The 26764-nt window shown below is 40.7% G+C and overlaps 1 protein-coding gene across 3 annotated transcripts in view; it reads right to left on the reverse strand.

Moving 5' to 3' along the window:
* The window catches only part of LOC134530242 (protein limb expression 1 homolog), a 229074-nt gene that overhangs the window by 100168 nt on the left and 102142 nt on the right, over positions 1-26764 (reverse strand). The window contains exon 1 of one of the 3 annotated variants that reach the window (XM_063364923.1): positions 23194-23505. The exons of the other annotated variants lie outside the window; for them this stretch is intronic. Within the exon in view, the coding sequence (XP_063220993.1) occupies positions 23194-23275 (82 nt within the window). The 5' untranslated portion in view covers positions 23276-23505. Of the gene's footprint in view, positions 1-23193; positions 23506-26764 lie in introns of those variants that run through there. 3 annotated transcript variants of the gene reach the window in all.

Here is a 26764-nt window from a genome sequence, read left to right on the forward strand (position 1 = left end):
TCGAAACCGTGGGCCACTGACCCCCTAGGCCTGACCACGGCTGAACCTAGGGAGCGGCGCCAACCCTGCAGCCAGCATGTCTGCCGGCTCCAGCGCCGCGCCGCCGCGGGATGGAAGAGTCAGCCCAGGTCGACTCCTGTCGCTGCGAGGCTGATACCTGGGGCGAGCCCGGCCTGCGAGGAGTCGAGTGGCCTCCTCGGTGGTGGTGAAGGCCGGCGGGGCGCAGTGAGGTCCGGCCTTGGACCCGCCAGCACATGGCCAGGTGTGGTCGGCCGGCCCTTCTGGCGTCCTGAAGGACTGCAAGTTCCAGGACACTCTCTTCGGCCGCTTCCCGCGCTGTTCCGCAGCAGGCTGGGGTGCTGCTCCCGCGCAGAGACCGCCTGCGTCCTCTCGTCAGGCGCCAACAATGGCGAGCAGTCTGGGGCGACGAGGGGGCAGCAGTGACCCTCATCGCCGCCGTGAGAATAGCAGTTCGAGGGCCGAGGTCGCGCCCCGCCGCGGGAAGGACGCCTGTGACTGGGCGAGCCGGAGTCCCACAGGCTGGTCGGGCTGTGTTTCTCGGGCGATGACAGCCTCGAAGGTGGCCCACTGGGACGTGGGGGGCGGTAGAGTCGATCACTCGCGCAGCCGACATCTCGATTTCGAACGGTGGGTTGAGGGCTTTCCACCAGCTCCATGAGGTCCTCAATGTCCTCCGAGTTCCACACGGAGACCGTGTGGTCCGTGTGGGGTTTGGGAGTCCGCGGGGCCTCTGAACCGCGAGTGCAGGCGGCAGCTGACTGGGCTGGGTCCCGATGCTCGCAGCTGCCTGGACCTCCGCCTCTGCGTCAGCCGGGGCGCTGCTCGAGGTGCAGCTTCCCCTCCCGCGAGCCACAGAGTACCGCGAGTCCCGCGAGTACCGCGAGCCGGGAGAGCTCGAGGCTTGGAGCCCGTCGAAGCTATTCTTTAGTGTTGTCTTCCTCTGATCATTATTCGGACACGGTGCTGGAGCGACGGAAAACACACCTCCGCTCGCGTCCGCAGCGAGGGCTCGAGTGTTAGTTCAGCTGGTGCCCGCCCAAGGGTCCGCCGCGCAGAAACTATTAACGGCGCCGAAGTTGCACTTCGCCGAAGAAGTTCCGAGAGAGAGAAAAAAAAAATCCTCTACTTTTATTTTTGCAGTCGAGATTTTCTGCACCGCGCTATCACTTTTAACTCGAAGTTGGGGAAATGTGGCAAAAAAACCCACCACAAACTCTTGAGAGGCGTTGACGTGACAGTGGCACCCCGGAGCTAGTATTGTTAAAGCGCCAGTGGTCTCCCTGCAAGACTGCGCGCAGTTCACGGGCTGCGAAGCTGCGGTCAGCAGGACGAACGAGCGGGCCGGGGGCTGGCACTCCCCATCATGTCCGGCCACGGGCGAATAAAAACGTCCCGGCAGCCCCCGGGAAACCCAGTCGAGAATGCGTTAGAAGCGAGATATGTCCAGACGATTAAATAAAAACAACGGCTCTTAAGGAAACAAAAAAAGGAAAGAAAGAAAGAAAGAAAGAAAGGGCCCGTGGAAGTTACGGACGTTCTCACCGGACGGAACAGGTAACGCGAGGGTAGACAGCGATAACTTGGCGCTAAACGGACCACAGCGAGAGATGAGGAATTCCTATTACTGCCCCCGCGCCACCTGCTCGGCGCCTCTGCTGATCTGACCCCGTGGAGGAGGCTCTGGTCCTCGCCACTGGGGCCGCCCAGCGACCAAGGCACAGGGGGGGGGGGGGGGAGGACGCACCACAACGCCGAAATACCACAACGCCGAAATACCACAACGCCGACAGCTAGAAAACTGCTGTGTACCACAACGCCGAAATACACTAACGCCGAAAAATGTCATTGCAGGACTGCCATAAAGGTTAGGTTAGACTAGGTTAGGTTAGACTAGGTTAGGTTAGACTAGTTTAGGTTAGGTTGGGTTAGGCTAGGCTAGGATAGGCTAGGTTAAGTTAGGTTAGGTTATATTACGCTAGGTTAGGTTAGGTTAGGTAAGGTTAGGTTTGATTGTGGTATTTCGCCGTCAAGGTACATTTAATAAACACACACAAATTCATTCAGTTGTTATTTCGGCTTGTGATACACAGCAGTTTTCTAGCTTTCGGCGTTGTGGTCAGTTTTGACATTCGGCGTTATGGTATTTCGGCGTTGAGGTAACGACCCGGAACATGGCTTCGATTACCACGAGCATGAGCGAACATCCCCCTCCTCCCAACCCTGGAATTAAGAAGCCCCTCACAAAGGGGGCCCGCTTGCGCTTGCAAAATAGTCACTGTGAAACGGGGTTGACAAACGTAAACGTCAAAACTATATTTCATGGAAAACTTTACCGTACATTTTAAAGTTTCTGCTTGTTGGATGCATATAGTCAAAAATATGGGCAGTATACATCATCGAAGCACCCTATCCACACTTGTGTTGGTTAATAATTTCGCACGCAAAACTTTCGGGACCGTTCCCCCTCCTTGCGAATTTACGGCATCCCTCCCCCCTCCACCCTTCAGAATCATACAGCACCCCTGCCCGTGAGGACGAAAATATTAAAAGCAAGACAGGACACGGTATCTGCAGGATGATTCTGTGAGAATTTCCCCTGCTTCTTCCATGTTTTCCAGATAAATAGTTGTAATTTTCATTGACCTTTTTTGTTTTATCCTTCAGAAATGTAAATGTTCGTTCGCTCAAAATTTTAGAATTCAGACAGTTCTTCACCGATTGTTTTGAAATTTTGATAGAACGGTTCATTCGAATACGCGCGTGTTTTTAAATACTTATTTCGCACCTGTGTTAGGTAAAAAGACAAGGTAAGAATATAGATAGGTATTAACAGTGATTCTTAATATTTTCGTTGCTATAAAGTGACACATTATATATAAATATATATATATAGATAGGTATACAGAGGAGAGTGATAGATATAAACATAGAGAGATAGAGAATTAGAGAGAGGGCTAGAGAGATGCTTTGTATGTGTGTACCTATTTCCAACAAATTTTAAAAAAAATATGACTGAAGCAATGCAAAGCATACTGGGCATTACCTAGTGTACAAATAAAAAATTCAATACATGCACATGGCAAAAAATAAAAAGCTTAATGCACGCTACTTGTAACACACAGGTTTATTCTACCTAACTGGTGTTACATGCAGAGCCGTCAATTGTTTCATGAATAGTGTGTGGGGGGGGGGGGGGGGGAGAGAGAGGTACAAAACGCAAAGGCCCAGGCGGCCCGGTTGAGTTTCGAATTATTTTTTAATGTTTATTTTCCACGATAGGAGAACAAAAATTACACGTCTATTGCTAAAAAAAAATCCATTGGAAAACTTATAGTTATGCGTAATGGGCAGATTATTTTTTTTTAAAATGATGACCGCGGTAACATTTAAAAGTCTTTAGCTTATTTTTATATCGCAGGGTTTGAAAATGGGGAGGGGCCCGACGAATTCATCCCCCCCCCCCCAACCCTTACTTTCTCTAGGCATGCAACTGCTCTTCACCTGTTGACGAATCGATCTGACGTCGGACAAACGGAAACTTAGACGTAACGAGTGTCAGCTGTCTCGTGATTAGGTATCATGTTAAACAATTTTTCAGTGCAAATAACTTTCCCCTGGCTCAACGAAAAATATGGCTTAAGGGGAATAAGGCCCCGCCACCTTGGTTTTTTCCGCGTGTTCACTACAGTTCCATTCTTGAACTATTTATCCCAAATTTTTGGCATGTCGAGGTATAAACCGTATCTCCCAGACCTTATCTACCTTGTTGCAACCACCTATTTACCAATAGGCAATGTTCTGTAAGCGTCTCGAGGAAGGAACTAATTACTTCACGCGGGCGACTTAACTGTCATGGTAATCACCAGTTCGCGAGAGTTGACTTTAACAAGTAGCCAAACAAAGCCTATGCCTAGAGACCTGCAAAATTCGCGGTTTCGATGGTCTTCAGGATAGACTGCACATACCCCTGTACACTCGGGCAAATAACGCAAGTTCATTGGCTGCCGACTTGTAAATTGTCTCAGCTGGTTTGTCTGTGATTCGATCTTCTTTGGTTCAGGGTTTATAACTGGTTGAGATTCGTCCAAATGAACAGTAAGCCAATAGCATAATTATCTAAGAGGTATATGTGTTTGAATTCTAGCCTATCACCGAATGGATCCGCGAATTTTGCAGGTCTCTACATGCCGTGTTGAACAAAACAAAAAATCATGGAAGCTATATTGCAAGCGGTATAAAAATATTCTAAATGAAAAAAAAATTATTAGACCTAATCCCCCTTAAAAAACCTTAGACTCATTCAAGGATTAAATCACTTCCTGATTTTTCTCTGTTTTCCATAATTGTCGATTTACCTTCTGATACATTATTAGAAATTTTTGTAGAGATGCAGAGAAAATAAGGCAAGTTTGTGTAATTGTACGGAATTCTTTTTCACTATCTTTTATGTAAAGTACGGTATAAACAAACAGAAAAGCAGCATTAGAAAAGAACTTTGACATTTGTTTATAGACGAATGCTACTTAATCATAGCCCATTTCAGTATTTAAAGTTATAAATTAAAGTACAAAATTGCACTTCCCGCCGAAAATATAAGCATATAAACTTTCGCAGTGTTTATTTTTCACTATATTTCTTGATTACTAACTAGACAGTGTGTTCACTTTCTTGTGCACGTTTTTTTTTACACAAGAAAGAGTTCCGTGTGTAAAGTATTAGTCAAGAAATAAGTCTACAATGCCGTTCAACTCTAACTTATTTCTGAATAAGCGCACGAGTACACATGCACACAATTACTTCCTAGCATTCAAATCAAGAACCACTCAAGTCCTATTCACATTGTGACCAACTACACATAGAAGTGTAGTTAATTTTATGAAACTGTATTTATGATTTGTACCTTACGTATTTCTAAAGATATTGCTTTTTATTTGAAAATATTAATATTTTTACAGCAGCAAAATATTAATTTTCTTAATCAGCTCATAGAGATAAATCAATAACAAGGCAATGAGTACAACAAGCCTTTTACTAAAATAACTCGGTACTCTAAAAACGATTCTCAAAACAAACGATGGCATGTGGAATTTTGAATTCAAGTTTCATCAATTCTGGAGTTACAGTTTAGAACGCACACGAACACTCGAAGCTGACACGTGACATCAACCCAAATGTTATGTGTGTGGCCCAATCGAATAAGAAACATAGCAAACAACTGAAAATCGTTTGTATTGAAAGTAATTCTTCCCTGAAAAAAAAAAGGTAATTTCCACACAGCACTTGTCTGGAGCGATTATGCCCCCGAGCTCCCAGAAAAACACCGTTTTTCGTAGTAGCTTGCTGTTACATCATCAAAGATTCTTAGCGACGCCCCAGCAAATTTCTCGTCCGGGATATTTTTGAGCACTAAATGACTATAATCCTGGTGCTTTATTTTTTTGTCTCAAAGCCCTGGGGTGATTTATCGTTGGCCATTTGCCTCGTAACGACTGCTCCTTCCATTTTTTTTCCTAACCGTACCGTCTGCCCGGATTATGCAAAAATCGGCTCTATTTTTCCGTTAATAAATCATGTTTAGTTCACCTCCCGGTGTATAGCGAATGGGATGGGGGAGGGGCTCCGGCGCACCACTCCAATTTCCATTTTCCACGTCGTATCTATGCAAATTTTATTGGGATTCTGATGCTGCAGCACTGCTCCAGAGTCGACTGTTCCCCTCCCCTCCTCAGCCCCGCCCTACTCTCCTTCCCACGCGCCGCTGTCGATTCGAGATTCCGTCACGCGTTACCAAGCGATCCCGATTAATTTCCCCAACACATTTTCTTTAGAACGATTTTTTTTTTGTTCTTTTTATTTTCCTCCTCCCAGTCCGGTCAATTAGTCGGTGGCCAAAACTTGTCGGGTGGTACCGGACGGAGAAAATGAGTGGCGGATGAGGAAAGGAGGTGGCCGAGTGCGGGTAGGGGGAAGTAGTGGGGAGAGGAAAGAAAAGGGAGGAGGGGTTAAATGTGACAACACCGCGCGCGAGACCACAGCGCACTCCCTGACAGAGGTTATCGGGTGGCTAAACACTACAGGAATGTCGTCCGCGCGCAGGCAGGCAGGCAGGCAGGCAGGCAGGCAGGCAGGCAGGCAGGCAGGCATGGCAGGACAGGACAGGACAGGACCCGCTCCGACGGCAGGCCGCCATTATTGGCACTGTTACCGCATCCGTGGGCGACAAGTCCTACCGGCAAGCGAGCGACGCGACGTCTCTCTCAGCGACGAGCGAGAGGGCGCGGGGAGAGGGGACGCACTACCACTTCTTCTTCACGCCACCTCCTCTTCGACGGCGGAGGAAGACTTCACGCCTTCAGCTGCTGCTCCCTCCTTCGACCGAGATAAGGAGGACCTCCGAACACACCACAAACACGTCGGAGGGACGAGACCAACCGGAATCTGGAATCTATTATGGTGATATTTTACACGCTGGGACTGTTCTATCTTCCTCCGTCTCCTTCTTCTTCTCCTCCACCTTTATTCGTCCTTCTCCCCCCGACCACAAAAGCCGATGATATATCACGCCTGTGGATAAGTGGGAACGTCAACCTGTTTTCCTTTTCGCCGTTTCAACGGGATTGCTACTGGACGCTATCGCCAACGCAGTTTTTTTTCCCCCCTTTCTTTTCAAGCCGCAGCCAGAGAACGTGGCTGATCAGCACACTTACCGTCAAAAATACTGCGCGTAAAACGAAGGCATTGCTCTAGGCTGCCTTGAAAAAAAAAAAGCACCATGGGCTATACATAAATAATGAGACGCTTGAGATTGAAGTTAGGATGAAGACGAGCGCAGATGGATAGATACGACATACCAGTAAAGAATAATGTTACGGGGGAAGACACAAAGAAGGTTGCAAGATAAAAAAAATCCTTAAAAGAAGAAAACGGCCGAGTAAAGATGCGGTGCATAATTATGGGCAACGAAAAACCAGAGGCAAGATGTTATGGAACTTCGTTATTTTTCAGAAGATTGGAGGTTCTGATATTATCGTAATTATGAGAGCTTAGCTCTGCCCTTAACATCTGTTCTACGCCATCAACCGAACACGAGACTTCCTCGACAGCATTTGACGCCCCGTGACGCAACTTGTTTGTGAGGATATTTTTTTTATGGACCTCCATCTGACGCTGCAATTACAGATTTGAGCTTTACGAGTTTACGAAGCAAAATGATTTGGTTGACAGTCTCTCCACCTGCACAGAGAAAAATGTTTGTTTGAATCAAACAAATATTTTTTTATATGGCGAAACAGATATTTACTTGGCGGAACAAAACATTTTGTTAGTTTAACCAAACTCGGTAAGTAACAAAATTAATTTGTTACACCTAACCAAATATACAATTGAGTTGACAAAATCATTTTGTTGGGACAACAGAATCTTTCCTACTACAAATTAATTGTTTGAATTAACGAAATATATTTATTTCGCCATATATAAACAAATATTTTGTTGAGGCAAACAACCCTTTCTCTCAGTGCATAGTTGCATGTATTAAGTGATAGTTAACTTGTCCCAGCTGCCTGCAGACACATGCCTATAACATTCATTATGATCCCACCACCATACTGACTTTCAGTTGCGGATTGTTACACTGGAGCTCTTCGTTCTTCTTTCTCCACACACCCTCGTCTGCTATATGAATAAAATAAACATAATTCGCATTGTAGTGCTTCTTCGACCATTATTTAGTCAAGAAGTGATTATGAACTTATCACGCGTATACGTAAGGCTTAAATGATAATAACTACTCCACGAAGTAGTCCTCGGAATAGGCAAGGAAAATATGAGTAGTTCAAAGTTATATTTTTCGTTAATCTAAATTTTAACACGATTTTTTGCTGGCCAACTAAAAAAAATTGATATCACCAAACTAGCTTATAAATTTAAAAAGATTTGTGAAGAATATATTATCGCTTACCATCGTATTGTAACACAGTGTTTATGAAAGCTGTTTCAAGTGTTTGACAGAAGCTATAGGCTAATGCTAACATTTAATACATCAGTTTTAACCAGAACAAAAACGCAGTAAAAATGTATTCCTAGAGTTATGGCCGTTTTTTTAATAGTGTTTATTAATCTCAGTTTTTAGTGCAGCGGGGAAAAAACTTTAAAGTGTTTCCGAAAAAAAGGAAAATTTAAATAAAATACTTTTTTACGGTATTTTTCCATACAACTGCGTGGTCCAGAGTTTTTCCAAAATTTTGTTTTTTAATCTTCCATAATGTTGCTCTGTCACCTTGCATATGTTCTCCGTCTTGCAGAGTTATATCCTTACTTTGCTTATTGAAGTCGTCTGACGCAAGCTGGCCTTAAAAGAGTGTTTTAAATGGTTCAGGATCAGCAGTTTGAACGCGTAACGTAAAAAAAAAATCGATTAGGCTGACTTTTGCTCGAAATTTACGAAGCGTTTTCTGTAAACGGAACAAATATTAAATGGCATGAACATACCGGCTCGTTTTTTGACATGTTTTTGTTTGGAAAACTATAGTCCAATCTTTTACGGTTTTACCTTCCCATAATTATTTTCCAGTAAACTAAGCATTATTCCAAATAGTAGGTGATTTTTAAAAAAAAGTCAGCCTCGCCGTAATTGAATGAATTTGGTATTTAAAAATATACTATTAGTTTTTATATTTGCGAAAGAAAAATATCCTCATCGTAACTACAACAGTCTTCGAGTGATTGCACGAAAAATACCATATAGATTTTTTTTTGTCGTCACCTTGATGTTGAAATCAAACATATTTCCTTCCAGCGCAGCGGTTAGAAAAATTTAATGTTGTATTTAACGTGACATCTGCCGACAGTTCGTGACTAAATTATGCACGGCCCGTCGAGCCAAAATTTTAGATAAATAACACAAATGACGTCAAAATGTGTTGATCTAAGATGGCCGCGCGCCTAGCGACGCGTTGCACTATTCGTTCAGCCAGCCCTCGGTTCCTGCGAAGGATTAGAACATCTTTTGTCAGCGGCGAGTAAAATCTGCTCGGTGGTCGTTTCCGGCAGGTGTTGTTGATGTTGTGCCCCCCCCCCTTTACCATCGGGGCCCAAACAACCAAAAACACACACACACGCACGCACGAGGATCACGTGACAGGATGCGGGGACAGCCATGTCATAATTCCGGTCGTTTTGTGCGGCCGCGCGCCTGAATGGCCACCGTTTTTCTTGCTGTATGCTCTATGAGCGCACGCCGTGGGTGTCTAATTTTCTTCCCCTTCCCAGACAACACTGCTTCCACAGAGATTCGAACCCGAACATAAGACCCTGACTCTCATTTATTATCCCCCCTCCCTTTTTTTATTCCCTTCCCAAACTCCTAATTTAGTTGCAAGCTTGAAACCAACAAAGCGTGGTGGGTTTCCGAGCACACGACAATAATCCTACTACAGAGAGACCGCTAATACGAACACAACCATGCCGGATCAGCGATATTTACATATGAAGATGAACTATCCAACTTCAGTACAGTTTTAACGGTAATATCAAATAATAATTCATGTACAGTACAATAGAACTTAAAACAAGTTTTAATAATATGCTCTATAGAAAAAGAAAAAGAAAACTACGTATGAACGTTAGTGTTCTTCAAAAAATCATTACGAATATGTACCCGTGAAAAGTGAACTATAAACCCGCTAAAAAAAAAAAAAAAAAAAAAAAAAGTAACACTAAACTGAAAATGCTGGCAGCTCAGAAACGCAACCTGAGGACGTGAGGACCATTTGACAAAATGTACATATGACTGTACTGGTATTGTTTATTCCGTAGCATTGTGTAATTTAAATTATCGTTAGTAAACAACAACGCGATAATTATTTTACCCCATTGATAAATAACTGATGTTAACATATTTTCTTAACCGATTGTGACATTTTTAATGACCAATAACTCACAAACCGTAGTAAGATATGAAGAAATTGAAAATGACTAAATTTGTTCTTCGGAGTATGCACAAAAAAATGTCTATGTAAATTTTGCGTAAGAGCACTTTATAAGGAGTTATTCTTAATGTAATTAATAAATGTCTCCTTGGGCGGCCGTCTTGGGTTTATGACATCATAACAACAAAATAGTACAATTTGAAGGTAAACACCCAGTACTACACCATTATGTAGCATATGATAAAGAAATTCCACATAGTCGCACCCCTTCACAAAAAAAAATCCCTCGGAATAGGTAAATTTTCAATAATCTCCTACACTATAAGGCCAGTATTCCAAGAGACAAAAATAAGGGTATAGGTGTTGAATATATGCTACACACGTACCCTAACCTTATTTTCTAGTATACGATAGGACACGGTCAGTCCTTTATTTTTAGGGAACGGATTTTGGTGTCGTCTCCGTTGCCGATCTGTTACCCAGATTCCGCGCATGCGCAGAGCTCATTTTTTTGTTGATTTCGTCACGGACCCGCGACCGGCGCCATTAACTCGTATATAGCCACTTTTGTGATCATAACGGGAAGTAGCAAGTGTGTAGGTGTGCTGAATGAAACTGTATGCTAGTGAAACTACCCTGGAATACATTTTTACACTTTGACGATCATAACAAGAAAAAATTGGTTGTCTGTAAAGTCGGTTTGCGGACGATAGTTTAACGTGACGTCATAACAAAACATTGATGAAATGATTTCATACTTTTATGAATAAAATTGAATCAATTTTATTGAATTATCACTATTTTGTATGGATACAAAGGAGTGAAATGAAATCTACAATTTAATTGATAAATTTACTTTTATCTGCACTCATTAATTCAAATATGTTTATTACTTTAACGCACAGATTATTTTAACTATAACTTTTATACATGTTTGCTATTTAACTTATTCCAAAATGTATTATTCTGTTAAGGATAGGACGATGATAGGAAAAATAAACAAACGAATGGGAGTGTTTCAAGTTTAATGTGCCTCGAAAAAGTCAATTCGATGGTTGTTCCAATCGAGTGGAAGAGAGATGCGGCGCAAGCGTACAATGAGCGTAACGGGACAATTAGCGTAACGGGACGAGTCATCCTTTTTCGTGCGTGCAGCCGGCGTTCATCGATTTATTAGACGTTGTCTCGTCAATAGACGGATAAGGAAAATTAAAAATGGAAACAGCTGTCGCGGTTCCCTGCTAGTCGCAGTGACCTGGCCGTTTGCGCTGCTCGTCCTGCCCTGGAGTCGCCCCTGCGGTTCAAGACGGAACGGAAATCCAACCCTTATACGACTGGTACCGGAGCTGGTGTCTAATGACCACAAAAAGGTGGTGTGAATTTTTTTTAATACTACCCATAGGGTAACGGGTTGTCATTCCGTCACCTGGGACTAGTGGGTCCGTGGTTCGATGCCCGGTAAAGTATCCAGACGCGAGCCCCGTTAGCGTTGCGATTACGATGACAGCACAGATAGCGGCACTCCCTGCTGCGGTATTGTCTGACTAAGCAGCTGGTCTGGGCGCGGTTTCTTAGGGGGGGGTGGGGAGGGGAAGCCTACGTTTCATTGAACCACGATCCGTCCCGAACATATCAGAAGCTCACCGCTCACTCGTGCAACTTCGCCGGTCGTTCGTGTAGCACAGTTTTTTTTTTTGCGGGATTTCACACATGTTAACTATTTAAGGCTATTTTAAATATCACTAAGTTAACGTAAGCAAAGCTTTCATTTTAGTTACGATCGCCTAACCGAGCAAAATCCACCATCTCAAAAGAAGGAAATAACAAATTTTGATGTGTTGATGATGTGTAACATACTAGCTCTCGGTAATTTGGTAGGAGTTATTTCGTGAATGGAACTTAAGTAGCATGGAACGGAAATGTGTAACAACCGGTGCTGCCATCCGTGGCGGATGGCGCGAACCAATAATCACAAAGGCAAAGGTAAACTTTATGGTATTAACTGTTTAATAAATTGTAACAAAATGGGCACTATTAAAAAAAAATTATTTGTAGAAAATCAGGTTTAAAGCCATGGTTTAGTATTCAAAGTATTTTTTTAACTTTTATCGAAGCCGTTTTAATATATAGTTTAAAATTTCGGCCTTCAAATGGAATGATTTGATAGTATATTTAGCTGCTCCGGCAGGGAATTATAGCGGCGCGTCCAGAAATATAGTTAACAATTTGCGTGTATTTATCACGCTCTGCATTATTTTAAAGAATTCAACGTTAAATTTCCGTGTCCCGAGTTTTCGAATTGCAAGTGTATTTGAAAAATGAGAACACATTAATTTGATCGTTTCCGAGGTTAGAAGTTTACACATTACTGGCGAGTACTAAAATACTAGCTCACTTTTTTTTTTTTTTTTTTGCGAAATTATGTTTATGTTTCAGACCCAACCTACCTTTATACTTTATACAAAAAGAAAATCGAAGATGCACGTACGCAATATTTAGGCGCATTAATCGGAGTCGATGATAAATAGGGCTCCAGTTATCTTCCCAGGCGCTGTTCGCGTATATAGTGATCCTAGCGGCAGTTCCTTTTGGCTAACTTAAACACCGTGCAAACACCAACCAATGGAGGGTAACCCTGCCAGGGTCTTTTTTTTTTTTTTAATTGAATCCTTCCTTCACGTGGTAACTCAATTTTATTTCAACGCCGTTTCACGCTTTTCGTTGAAATACGTTAAAATAAAAATAATAATAAAAAAACTAGTGCCAACGAAAACAAGTCGTTCAAAAGGGGTAACAGATTATTCCAAGCTTTGATTTTGTTTAATATAAATCAGAAAATAAATAAAAATGTGTACACGCTAATATTTATAGCCCTTTTTAACATCAATACTTGTTACAATACAAGTACTTAATAATAAGTTGTGTTAAGCTACTATAACAATCAATTTTCATACACAAGATTTTCGGTTTCCTCATTACTTTCCTCCTCCATATGTATATCCATATGTCTATATGTTACGCTATTTCATTGCAATATTCGATACAGAGGAAGGCTGAATCACCATCTGAAATAATAAAAAAGCTGGGATTGTTTGAACAATACATAATTTATGGCCACCTATGGAAGACTAACAGCGGTATTAATAAAATCATTCGCACTGTCAAAGTAGTACGGACTATATTGTGGACGATAATGGTCGTAGGATTGAAAATCAATCTAAACCATCTGCGTAATCTTGCACTGACGGTTGTGATGACAAGTCGTTCGCTGAAAATGAAAGTGGCGCTTGCTACTTGAACTAGCACACGATTTCGCCAGTAATAAAAAAAATCAATGAGCCAAAGAAAAGTTCACAAAAACAAAAACCCGATGAATCCAAATGGAAAGCAGTTGGAAAAAAGGGGAAAGTAAATTCTGGGCACATGAGACGAAAAATAAAATAAAAAACTCATAGAAGCACGCTCTGCCAAAGAAACATGTAGTGAAAAGTGTCATTCTAAGTATTGGGTCGAAATTTCGTTTGAAAAACAAGCATACATTAACATACGTATATTGGAAGTTAAATGATCGCCACTTGCAGCATAATTATTTTATTTCTTACGCCTGAAAGGTTGCAATATTGAGTCAAGGGTCGTGAATGCAAACCAGACCTCGATAAAATTCGGGCACGCAAGGACTTCTGTCTCAATACCTTACATATACATATATATATAAGAAAATGTTTTCCTGCACTGCTACAAAAGAGTAAACGAAGAAACGAGTACCTTGATGAAATAAAGACAAGAACTGCACATAAATCATGCAACAGCAGGACATGAAAAAGACTCGGCTAGAGAACACATAAAGAAGTTCCCACGAATAAAATTAAATTCCTTGAGGAGCCGAACTGCAAGATTATTTTTTTATGTAAATTTTGGCATTTAAGAAATGTACACACTATGTGCCAGAGAACAGCTAGAGGGAAAACATAATCTTTGATTCATGCCACCTGTAAAAGAAGTATACAGGAAAATTTTCACACACGAAATTAACATTTCTTTTTTTACTCCGAAGAAGGACCAATGTGTCATGTGTGAGCAGAACAAAAATGCAGATGGCCAGGAAAAGGAAACTATGGAAGATGGTACCAAGCACACATAAATCGCAAACCACTCACCCGCAGAGAAAAAACATGATTCCAAAAAATGAGAATAATAACAGCGCAATCGTTGCAAGTTATGATCTCCAGGCAGTGTTTTCGGCTTCTTGTGGTGACGTTTTTGTGTTCTACTATAAAATAATATTCAATCGCTCTAATTTCAAAATATACAGCATTGTTTCCCAAAATAAGTATTCTGAGACCAACAGGGGTTCAAATTAAACAGCATCGCTTGAATTCATGTTTTTGAAAGAGCATTGCGGGGGAAAGAGTGTGACATTTTACTCAGACATTGCGGCAGGACAAAATAAAAACAAGATTTTAGACCTTCAAGGAAAATGTCGAATAACTTTGTTTAAACTTTTAAAATTCTCTCCTGAAAAAAAAAAACTACTTTCAACTTGTGGCCATATTACTTTGCCAGTGCTTGATTAACAAGTCACAAATATTTTAATAGAGGAGCACTAGTAGACATGTCATTACTCATTGAAATCTAAGATAACCTCAATTGTAACTTATAACTTCCTTTGCACATGCAGATATTACGTATTTCTGGTTTGGTGTTACGCTTCCACGGGTGATTTGTATTTCTTAGTGACAGAGCGTTTAAACATTTTAAAGTCTGTCATAATATTCTACGCCTACTAATCTTTGAGTCGCCTGCTAACTCGTTTCAAGCGCGGCATCTCTGTCTATTCTATCATCCCTGTTAACAAACACGTTGTTTGGGCCCTACTAATAACGTTGGTAGAGTCTCTTTTATTATTTATTTTTTTCGCGGACAATCACGGGCGTAATTGTCTAGTTCTTTTATAACGTCTTGGATCGGAACCACCTGGCTGTGGCTTCTCGTCTCCCCCGCCCGACTTCTCCCCCCCCCTCCCCCTTGCAGACAGACTTCCTCTCGTGTCGACCATGACGATGCAAAAGTTCCTTCACCTCCATCCGTGAATGACCAGGGATGGCGAGCGTCGTTGGGTTGGCCGGCGCTCAAACCTTCGTCCAGCGAACACGGATAAACGTGGCTACAGAAAATTCAACTTTAGGTTACAAAAAAAAATTGGTTGTCTGTAAAGTCGGTTTACGGACGATAGTTTAACGTGACAACGTCATAACAAAACATTGATGAAATGACTGCATACTTTTATGAATAAAATTGAATCATTTTTATCGAATTATCACTATTTTGTAAGGATACAAAGGAGTGAAATGAAATCTACAATTTAATTGATAAATTTATTTTTATTTGCACTCATTAATTCAAATATGTTTATTACTTTAACGAAGAGATTATTTTAACTATAACTTTTATACATGTTTGCTATTTAACTTCTTCCAATCTGTGTTATTCTGTTAAGGATAGGACGATGATAGGAAAAGTAGGAAACGAATGGGAGTGTTTCAAGTTTAATGTGCCTCGAAAAAGTCAAATCGATGGTTGTTCCAATCGAGTGGAAGAGAGATAGATGCGGCGCAAGCGTAAATGAGCGTAACGGGACAAAGCGTAACGGGACAATGATTCATGCTTTTTCATGCGTGCAGCTTGCGTTCATCGATTTATTAGACGTTATCACGTCAAAAAAAAAAAATAATCAGTTATATCGTTCAAAATGAAATAAAAAAATTACTGTTTTTCCGTGCACACAAATATTGCATCGCTATAGAGGTTGTCAACCATGATGTTGTCCCCTGGCAGTGGTACAAACGTTGTACTAGAAGAAATAGTTTAAAAAAAACTTAAATGTACTAAAGACGATTAGAAAACAATATTCCTCGGAAATCATTAAAAAAAAAATCCTAAAGCTGGCAGAAGCACAAGGGATTTTATTTTGTATTTTACTCATTTGAATAAAAAAAATATGTCCTAGGTAAATTTACTTTGATCACACTTACAAAAAAAAAATTCGCAGCAGGCTAGTGAGTAAATGTTAAATCTGACAACAAACTACTAACTGCTTACAAAGTACATATTCAGAATGTTCACTGAGGATGCACATACATGTATTTCGATTACGAACGTATGGCAGTTTGGGTTTGAGGAAAATTGATGTCCGGAATCTATTAGAACCTCGACGAAAAAAATATGTTCACGGACTGCAGAAAAATGCGAGGGACGGTAAATAATTATTTACCTGAGTGAACCTGCTCTGTTTATATCGAGCCAAGCCTAACTTTTGGCGAGATCTTGTGACAAAGAGCGATTTTTATAGTAATTTTTCTTCATTTTCTCGCAGACAGAGAGTTGTCCCATTCTTGCGGAATCATTTACAGTTCGCATTAAACTTTGCACATTAAATAATACAAAACAAAATTTAAAAAAATGCAGGAACATCTTAAGAGCTATTTTTTTTCCATCGGTTAACAAATAGGTTTGGAGTTAAACAAGGGTGTCCAAACAAATCCGTAATAAAATATCCTTTACTTTCCGTGATCAAAAAATCCAATTTCCCCAATTTCTTTGAAAAAAATGTAGGCTACCTATTTTGAAATTTTCTGAAATTTTCTGAAATAAATAAAGAACTCCAGCCTTCACCATCACCCTCGATGGCCTAGTTCAAACACAACCATAACCACTGAATGTGGGCATCCTGTAAGCATAGCTAATGCATGGAAGTTTTTATTCTCGTAACCTAAATAGGCCCATGGGATGCACATCTGGAATTTGCTTTGCAAAGATCGTTTGTAAATTGCCCGTTAACTTGTCAATAGTATTTACTAGGGAAAAAATACCAACAGAAAAAAAATCACTTTTGACATCAAAACTATCCATTAGTATCTATTATAAAGAGAACACCTATTTCACCGCGAGGCATTACCACGTTGTCACAGGGTTCATTCACGTGCAAAAAGTTTTTTTTTTTTTAATTTAGAGAGTTTAAAATAAACAGGTTGAATAAAATTAACCCTTTTAATCACATTCATCTTGCTCCCACACTAAACCGACGACTGCGGTTGTAGGGCGCCAAAATCGCGTGCAAGGAAGGTTGGACGAATTTGCAACTCCAGTTCAAACACATGGTTACGAAGGCTGGAGCGGTGCGCTGGCCTGCCTATCTCTGGGGGAACATTCCCCCCCTTCCCCCCGGGCAGTGACGCAAGTAACGCCCCTCACTCCTCCACCCCCCTCACCCCCTGCGCTTTTCCCAAGTAGTCTTGGCCCTTCCTGTCTAGCCTGGTTACGTTCCGCGCGTCCCTAGAGCCCCGTCAGCGTGAAGTGGCGTGACTAGCACGCCATTGTTCTTGCTCTTTCGAGTCGGAGGTTCCAGCCGACGCGACACTTCGGAGGACTACGAGACCTTGCCAGGGCGGGACCCGGCAGGCACGCGAGACGTCTCCGTCCTCCGGCGAGCGAGACTGGGTGAGAGCAGCGAAGTGACCCCTCGGTGAGCGGTAGAAGACGACAGACGACGGGCTTCGTGTGCGAAGATGAGAGCATCGATGACCGGCGCGTCTGGCGCGGTGTGTTGTGTGCGCGGCGGACGAGCGAGTGGTGCGAGGCAGTGTGTTGAGAGAGACGAACAGTAGAGAGACACTGTCGAGCCGAGCTCACGTGGGGAGAGTAAATAATGGTCTAAGAGAAAAAAATAATGATCAATTGGTGTACACATTTAAAAATTGTAGTAATTAAAAAAATAGTGTGTAGATTAGCTAATTAATGAAACTGTATTTAATTTCATTGGGTTATCCTAGTCATATGTGCGTTCACACTACTAATAATATAAATATATAAATTCATATCCACCGAAGAGGTACTCAACGGTTCTAAGCCAACCGCAACCTCGGAGGTCCTGTTGTTTAGAGCCTTTTCTGCACATGATATGCTACTGCTAAATAGCAAAGCACATTAACATAATGAATTGATGTACAGCCCAAGAGAGATATGGCCAAAGTCACGTTTATATACTTGTGGAAAAGAAGATTGGGGGGGGGGGTTGTTGGCGCTACAAGGGAACGAACCATTAGTATTTTTTTTTGTTTCTAATATTTCGTATTTTTGCATATGAGTTTAAATAAATTCGTGATATAAAATTTGCAATTGTTTTAAAAAATTATTTTTTAATACAAAAAGTCGTAATTTAATGTCTTTCTTTTATAAACTCAGTGGAAAATGTTTACGTCCGTCCTAGTATGTACTGAAAGCATAAAACAATGTGATATACAGTTTTTGATTAGCCATTCGCATGTAGACTTCATCTTAAAACTTGTTATTTATAGGATATCATTCATAAAACAATAAAATTAGGTTTTCCCAATAACATAGAAATTTTATTTTATTTTTTTAGGGTTTTGGAAAAAAAACTCTTATTGGTTTATTAATGATATACTAAAAATAAGATCGAAGACAAAGGCTACACACAAACGGTTAACCCAGAATTGTATACCAAATGATTTCATGCTTTCAGTACTTATTGGTAGGACTGACATAAAAATTTGCGTTTGAGTTCATAAAAACTACTTCGTAAGATCTTGTTTGGAAGAAAAAAAATTTTGCAAATAATTAAATATGTTATTTTAAGAATTTTTAAAATCATGTGCTAAAACACGACATTAATGAATCAAATAATTTAGTGTACTACGTCCTTAAGGAACTACCTCACCTGCCATGTTGTATTATCACATTTCCATGCGTATTTTTATTTAGAATAATTTATACGGACTTTCTCAACATTTATAATCATTATATTTTGGTGTGGGCAATTATTTTTGCTAGATACACAAAAGCATTCGTCCACCGACCACTGAAAATGAAAGTAAATATGAATAACGTGATGCTAAAGGAAGTGACTTTTGATACACATTATCTGGTTTAAATGGCATTGAATGTTATATTGCTATCAACAAAATATCTTTATTCGATAGCTCTGAAAATAAACAAACAAAAAACATTGAAACCCGTGCATAAACGGACTATGCTGAAATATTCGTCCAGTACAACAACAGAATCAATCCAGTTACTCACAGCAATTCAGTAGCCTACTTGGTAGCCATTCCTTTTGCAGTGATCACTGCTTTTAGTCTTCTTGTCATTGATTTTTCTGGATTTAAGCAATTCTTGAGAAAAAAAACTCCCTTTAAAGATTTTCTTTATTTGTTATCCACTTTTATCTCAGTGTCAGATTTATTATTGCCCATAAGTGCTTATTGTGGTTTAAGTCTGGTGACACGGCTGGTGTTTCGACAGAAACCACTCCTTTACGACTCCCGCGGTAAGCATATGATAATAATTATTATCTTGCTGAAAGTAATAGGCACTATCAATGCTCAGCTTTTGTATGGTATGCTTCAGGTACTACTATAATACATTCAGATACACCATCTTATCCACACAGAGAAAGAGCTTTATTTGAATCAAACAAATATTTGTTTATATATGACGAAACAATATGTTGTTAGCTTAGCCAAACTCGGTAAGTAACAAAAAATGATTTGTTACACCTAACCAAATATCCATTTGAGTAGACAAAATCATTTTGTTGGGTCATCAGAATCTTTCCTACTACAAAATATTTGTTTGAATTAACAAAATATATTTATTTCGCCATATACAAACAAATATTTTGTTGAGGCAAACAACCCTTTCTCTCAGTGCATAGTTGCATGTATTAAGTGATAGTTAACTTGTCCCAGCTTCCTGCAGACACATGCCTATAACATTCATTATGATCCCACCACCATACTGACTTTCAGTTGCGGATTATTACACTGGAGCTCTTCGTTCTTCTTTCTCCACACACCCTCGTCTGCTATATGAATAAAATAAACATAATTCGCATTCATCAGTAAAATAACACCTGCCTCCAAAACTCCGGTGGCACGCTAACGTACTGTTTTGCAAAAGCAAGCATAGTGTTTTTGGTTTCTTTGCTTATGCGTCCCTCTAGTCTAGCTCTGTACAACACACATCTGACCGTGTAGCAGCTTCTGCATCAGATCGAAGCGCAGGACCAGAAAACATGACGGTTTTACTGCACCGACTACTTCTCTCTCCTCGTCGTGCCTGCTTCTTTGGTCGTCCGCTTCTTGCTTTATTAATCCCAGACGAGCTATTTTTACATCTCTGAACAATGCTATTCCTGTAGTTTCGGCAATCTTTTCTTGTGACATTCCGTCCGTATCCAGGTTAATGTGTTTCCTTTAAACAGCAGTTTGTTCTCTAGTATCGCACATTCGACACTCAGTGCACCCGGCACGTTTCTGCCTCGATTCTACACACAGGATTCAACACAGTCACATAAGTGGACGGATACTACTTACTGCGTTACTTTTTCCGACAGCTTTTACAAACGCTTGTCTTATTTTTAATATTATTCCAGGACAATAACACACATTTTTACGTTTTTGCTCACAGTCAAGTGCAGTTAGTTTGACTGACGACTTGTATGAAACACACCATAAAGGTGATGCTATCATATTTTTTATTAATTCCCGTTTCAACCAGGTTCGTAGACGAGCTTGGAATCTTCTGTAATAAAAAATCAAGAAATATACGTGTACATAAATAAATGCCTGAGGAGTTGCGTTCTTGTCTCTCACTAGAAGTTCCTTTTCTGAGTTTCCACAGCTGGCGATTTCTTACAAAAGTACTTATGTATTCCTATTATCGAAACATTTGCTACAAAAAAAAAGCTAAAATGGTGGAATAAGCCGAATTTAAGTCGTTCTTTGAATGATACTTGCAATGGGAGAGCTTTATTTTGGACATACGCCATTGCTAGTTTGCACTGTCTGTTATGTTTAAACCCGAAGAACGGGCAAAGAAAGATGAAAACATAAACACACAGAAAACAACCCGAAATCAGCTATATGTAATTATATGTAAAATGTAACTGTTTAAATTTAACATCAGCTGATTTTAGATTATTAAATGTGAGTTTGTGTGTTAATCTTTCTTTGTCCGTTATTCGGGTTTTTCTTTATTACATACAGTGCCAACTAGAAACGGCGTACATCTAAAAGAATTATCTTAATCGAGCATTGATTGTTTGCCTTTGTTTTGCGGTTTTTTTCGGTATGTTTGTTTGGTTAAAAATCCATCTCGAGGGGGGGGGGGGGGACCAAAATACGCGAAACAAGAAGACGTCCCCAGTGCTATGTTAACCTTTACAGGGCTGAAGGTTTTCTTCTAGATTCAATATTAATCAAGGTGACATCCATGGACGAAAATTTGTAGTATTTCCAAGGAGGGGGTCGGATTAACATTTATCATTCCCAATTTACAGTTACGTTTCCAGGGGAGGCGTCCTGTCCCCCCCCCCCCCCCCCCCCCCGGATCTACGCCCATGGGCAACCACAACAGAGAAATGACTGTCTGCAACTGGAACGAAAGAAGCAGGAGGAGGGGGAGGTAACTGACCCGGAAAAATGTCCACTTGGCCACAGGCGAGGGCCTCAAATTCACAAACGTACTCATTTCATTACGTCAATAATTCCAAAGGCCGGGTTTATAAACCACGCAAGGAACGCAGCAACGCAACAATCAACCAACGCAAAAAAAAAAAAAATAACTGTCGTGTATAAAGAAATTAAGTCTCAAGACAACACCAACTCTGCAACTTTTAATAGAAAAAACATTAGATAACAAAACTCTTTCTTTCCCAATCTTCTTTTGATAATTCGTTTGAAATTATCAGTTATTTAAATTACAATTTTTTTTGTTCACTGTACTTAAGTTGAACAAGTGAAAAAGTGATATGAATAATAAAAACATCGTTGCTTTATAACCAAATAACGCCTGCATCTTTTAAAGTTCTCAAAAAACTTCACATCAAATAACATAGAAATCGGAAACGTTTACTGCCTAATTTACTAACATGTATTTGAAAACGTCGGTATTAAACTTTTAGCGTCTTGCGTTTCTTGCATAGTTTATAATCCCAGCCTAATAGAAAACTATTTCTTCATCCCCTTGACATTAGAGCTACCAATTATTCCTTAAACATTAAACAATTAAGTGTTTCTACATTCCCTAAAGTGAGTAGGTCCATACATTCTAAATGGAAATTAAATCAGAATCGAAACTTGACTAAATCGCCGCCCCACACCGATTTCAATGGCAGATCTACCGAAGATGGATAGGTTCACTACACGATACCGTGCATTACAGATGAATTATATTGTTTGGAAAGAGAAGTAGGGTAAATGTATTACGTCATGGAAGATGGCCAATGATAACAAACCTGAATGGAGGAGCTAAGGATAATATGGTATGTAATATTGGTAACAGTGAATGACTAAATAGCGCCGTGAAAATAAATAACGGATGAAAGGGGAAGTTTTGGAACGATAGTAGCGGTTGTGGAACGAGTAGGAGAAACATATTCTCTGAGTTTAGGGGCGGGAATGACGTCAGCGCCATGTTGGTGACGTCATCAGTATTGTTATGGTGCCGGGATCTAGACAACTCCCAACATGCTCCCTGAGTTATCATTCTCACGGAACACACATAAAAAAAAACAATATACTAGTTCTTTTTTTAAACTGACCTACGCCAGATATAGCATGGCATGAACAAAGCACGGTATAAAAAGGTTAATTGCTATTATATATTATAGGTTATTTATTTATCTGTCGTCGTTATTGGTGGCGAAATTAAGGCGATACGCTTTTTCATATACCACTTAAACACATAAAACATTATTAGATTGCCTTGTCGCCTAGTCCAGGTTACTACGACAGAGGAATGCGTACACGAGAAAGCAATGTACTGCTATGTACAGGTAAATGGTGCAATTTGTTGTAATCTGCATCTCCAGGATCCACGCGAACAGTAAATTACTACGTAGGAATCAGGTACCACGACAGGGTCGTTTGGTTTGAGAACGTTGCCGTCTCAAGGCCGCCAGACAGGAACGGGCTAGGAAAACCCGTGACAAATGCAGCCGACGAATCATTCTCCATCGCACGGAACATCTGCGCGCAACAGCCTGCTCGCGAGGACAAAGGATGCCACGTCTGCCAACTTACAACTGCATAGGAGTGGGGGAGGGAGTGCAGGGAGTCGTCGTGGGGGGAAGAGGGGGGAAGAAGGCGACAAACGACAGGAGGGGAAGTTAAGACAGGTACAAGTTGGGGGAGGGGGGCGCTCAAGCAGGGCGAGCACTCACCTCGGATGTTGAAGTCGTCCACGGAGCTACCGGACCCGGCGGAGTCGGGTCGAACCCAGGGCAGATCCGACAATAGCATCATTGTCCACTCGAGCTGCGCGGTCGCGCGCGGTGTGGCGACACAAACGTAAAATAAATTAACAATTACAACATATAATTCCGGTTGGGACGAGCAAATGAAGCGTCTTTAGTGCGAAGTGAACGGACGCCGCGACGGAAGAAAGACCTGGCAGCTGCGCCCGTCCCCCCTCGTTGTTTCGAAGCCTACCTCCGGTCCTCGACTGGTCTCTGCGCTGCGCGGACCTGCGCAATGCGACCAGCATAACACCCGCCGGCCGGGGAAGAAGACGGGACGAAAAAAAAAACGAAAAAAAAAAAAACACCGCAGCGGCAGCAGCCGAAATGAAAGCAGGAAGAAAAAAAAAGCCCCGAACCACCTGCACCACTACACGCACTCCAAAGAGGCTGGGGGAAGGCGTACGCTGCAGCATGCAATCCCCGCTGGGGAAAGCGCGAAGCAGTTGGTAACCCTGCCGAGGCGACCACCCCTCCTCGCCGCTTCCCCTCCGCCCGCCCACGACCGCTTCTCAAGGCCTCCGCGCCGGAGAAGAAGAGACCATTTTTTGGAGTTCGGAAAAAGAAAAGGGCGGTGAGGAGGAGAAAGACGGAGCAACGGAGTTACACACACATGCATACATAACAATAAAAATAAATAGTAAAAAAGCAGTGGGCCCCCCCACGAGATAGGTTTCTTCCCACGGGGCTGTCGCTCGGAGAGAGGGCAGCCAGAGGTTTAAGAGACAAGACAGCGCACCCACTAATCATGGCATGACGAATGAAGCCCGGACCTCATAAAGACTATACACGTAGAATTACAGTTATATGGATTCTCGAAATGGAGCATAAAGTTGTGTGCGCTAATTAACAATAAAAGTCTTTCCTAAAATGTGGTTTGTTATTTTAAAAACTTTAAAAGCTGCATAAAGATTTTTACTATATTTATTACTTGTCATAACTTGTAATTGTATCTAAATTATTATTTTTTTTTTCCGCCTAGAAAAATTGTCTGTGCCTATGCAGGATTATCACTCTAAGAACAGAGGGGTGTAAAATAGGGCCAACCCTGTCCTGCTGTTACACGTTCTGGAATCGGAAACTCAATTGAAATATTTGTTTAATGATTCCTAACCTAAGTTTTAAGTAGAATGTATACGTATTCTATCTCAAACCATAAAGTTGACGCTTGCATTTGAAAATTAGGTTCATTTGTGCACGACGTAAATTATTTTAAATTTAGTTATAATTCGGAAGAATGTGTTTTTATAACAAGAAGTTTTTAAACCTTCAACGTTTTTTGTAATAATAATCCCTCCTCTTAACATAATATTGACTGATAAGCATATCGCATACATGTGTCTTCCGATGTTATGGCTCCTTGATGCTGTTTGATTAAGAATAATGACCTATTGAACAGAAACACCCCTATTGTTTCAACTTCCTAGGACTAAACGTCTTGGCTAGAAACGCATAAAGCAGTTTCTGCGACAATGCTGAAAGGCCTGGAAGTAGACAACAATTCCTGCACCCAGAGGCAAACAGTATATATCACGACGGCAAATCGCAACACCGACAATCAATCAGCAAGGGAATCTGAGGACAACATACAGCTCGTTCATTCGATGAATACAATGGAGTCTTTCGGCTTGTGTATCTCTGTGCATGTTGCCAATCAGTGCGGTAATTGTGGAGACAAACAGTAGGTAATATAGACATGTGTTCTGTTTTCGGCAACAGTTCCGCGTGACAGCTAAAGCTACGGTAATTAGACATATTGTTTTGCATAATACCTTACATTTAATATTGCGACTTTTTTAAAAATGTAATACAAAAATTAGAACCATCCGTTCTTGAGTTGCTACAAAAGATTTTTTAAAAAATCATGAGAGATTAAATTTCTTAATATTAAACAGTCTTATAATTTGTGTTTCAATTTAAAACATTTATACCGAATTTTGTACCATTTTAATTCTTAGAAATATCATGCAGAATTAATTGTAACGTATCTTTTATTAAGAGGTAAATTTAAAGTATCTGATTTGTTAATTATCACTAAATTTTAAGCCCGAGTTAAATGGAACTGTATTTAATGTTAAATTAGTATTTTAGCAGCGTATATTAAATGTATTTTATTAGTTTTCATGTTGACTAAGTTGTACTTATGTAATAAATAAGTTTTTTTGGTTAATCAATGACTAATGGAACTTTTTAGCGGGTGGGGGGAAGTTTACGGTTATTTTAGACAACGGCTCCACAGTTTCCACCATAGATGTTGGCAACCTTGTACTGGGTTAACCACGTGGTCAATACAACCGGCTGCCCAAGTGAATCTCGAGATGACGTCACACACGCGAGGCACGTGTGGCTGTCGAGAACAGTCAGCCGAATATTGGTCGTTTACCACGTGATGACATTTCCGCGCGAGAAATGCTACCTGATGCCAAGTTTCCTCAGCGATTTCGGTTTCTGTGGAACTCAACAAATGTTTTTAAACGTCACCAGAGAATGATTTAATTAGTTAATAATGACAGCAATGCCTGATACATTCATCTTCGTTCACTACACTATACGTCATTAATTTTGAAATACAGTTATAAAATTACAGTTCATACCGTACTAAAAAAAAATTGTTTCAAGATATTAAGGTCCCCGCCTACCAGTGAACACAGACGGTGAGTAAAGTTTCAGAAGAAACCATGAACTTTTTTTTTTATAAGAGTGAAATTTTCTAATATGCGTACTTTCTAAATAATTTTTAGACATGGAAAAACACGGTACAGGTTCTTGAAAGTTCTCAAGGGACTTGCCTTTGTCTACCATTTAATGTTATGGTTACCGCTCAGCTCTCATATTTGCCCCATGCACATCGAGATAACTGTGCTTAGAGGAGATAACACGCTAGAAGCACCAGCGAGCGTCGCACTTATCATCCTGCCTTACTACAAATACAACCATAGCTAGGTGGACCCCTTTAAATAGTAACGCTTGCCACATTCACTTTCCCTTCACCATGCTAGACAATATTAAGTTTTTGACGTGGCATCTAATAAATCGATGAACGCCGGCTGCACGCACGAAAAAGCGTCCCGTAACGCACATTGTCCCATTACGCCGTCCCGTTACGCTCATTGTACGCTTGCGCCGCATCTATCTCTCTTCCACTCGATTGGAACAACCAACGATTTGACTTTTTCGACGAACATTAAACTTGAAATACTCCCATTCGTTTCCTACTTTTTCTATCATCGTCCTATCCTTAACCGAATAACACAGATTGGAAGAAGTTAAATAGCAAACATGTATAAAAGTTATAGTTAAAATAATCTCTTCGTTAAAGTAATAAACATATTTGATTTCATGAGTGCAAATAAAAGTAAATTTATCAATTAAATTGTAAATTTCATTTCACTCCTTCTTTGTATGCATACAAAATAGTGATACATAATTCAATAAAAATGATGCAATCTTATTCATAAAAGTATGCAATCATTTCATTTTTTTATGACGTTGTCAC

This window comes from Bacillus rossius, chromosome 3 (genome assembly GCF_032445375.1).
Source record: "Bacillus rossius redtenbacheri isolate Brsri chromosome 3, Brsri_v3, whole genome shotgun sequence".
Taxonomy (NCBI): Eukaryota; Metazoa; Arthropoda; class Insecta; order Phasmatodea; family Bacillidae; genus Bacillus; species Bacillus rossius.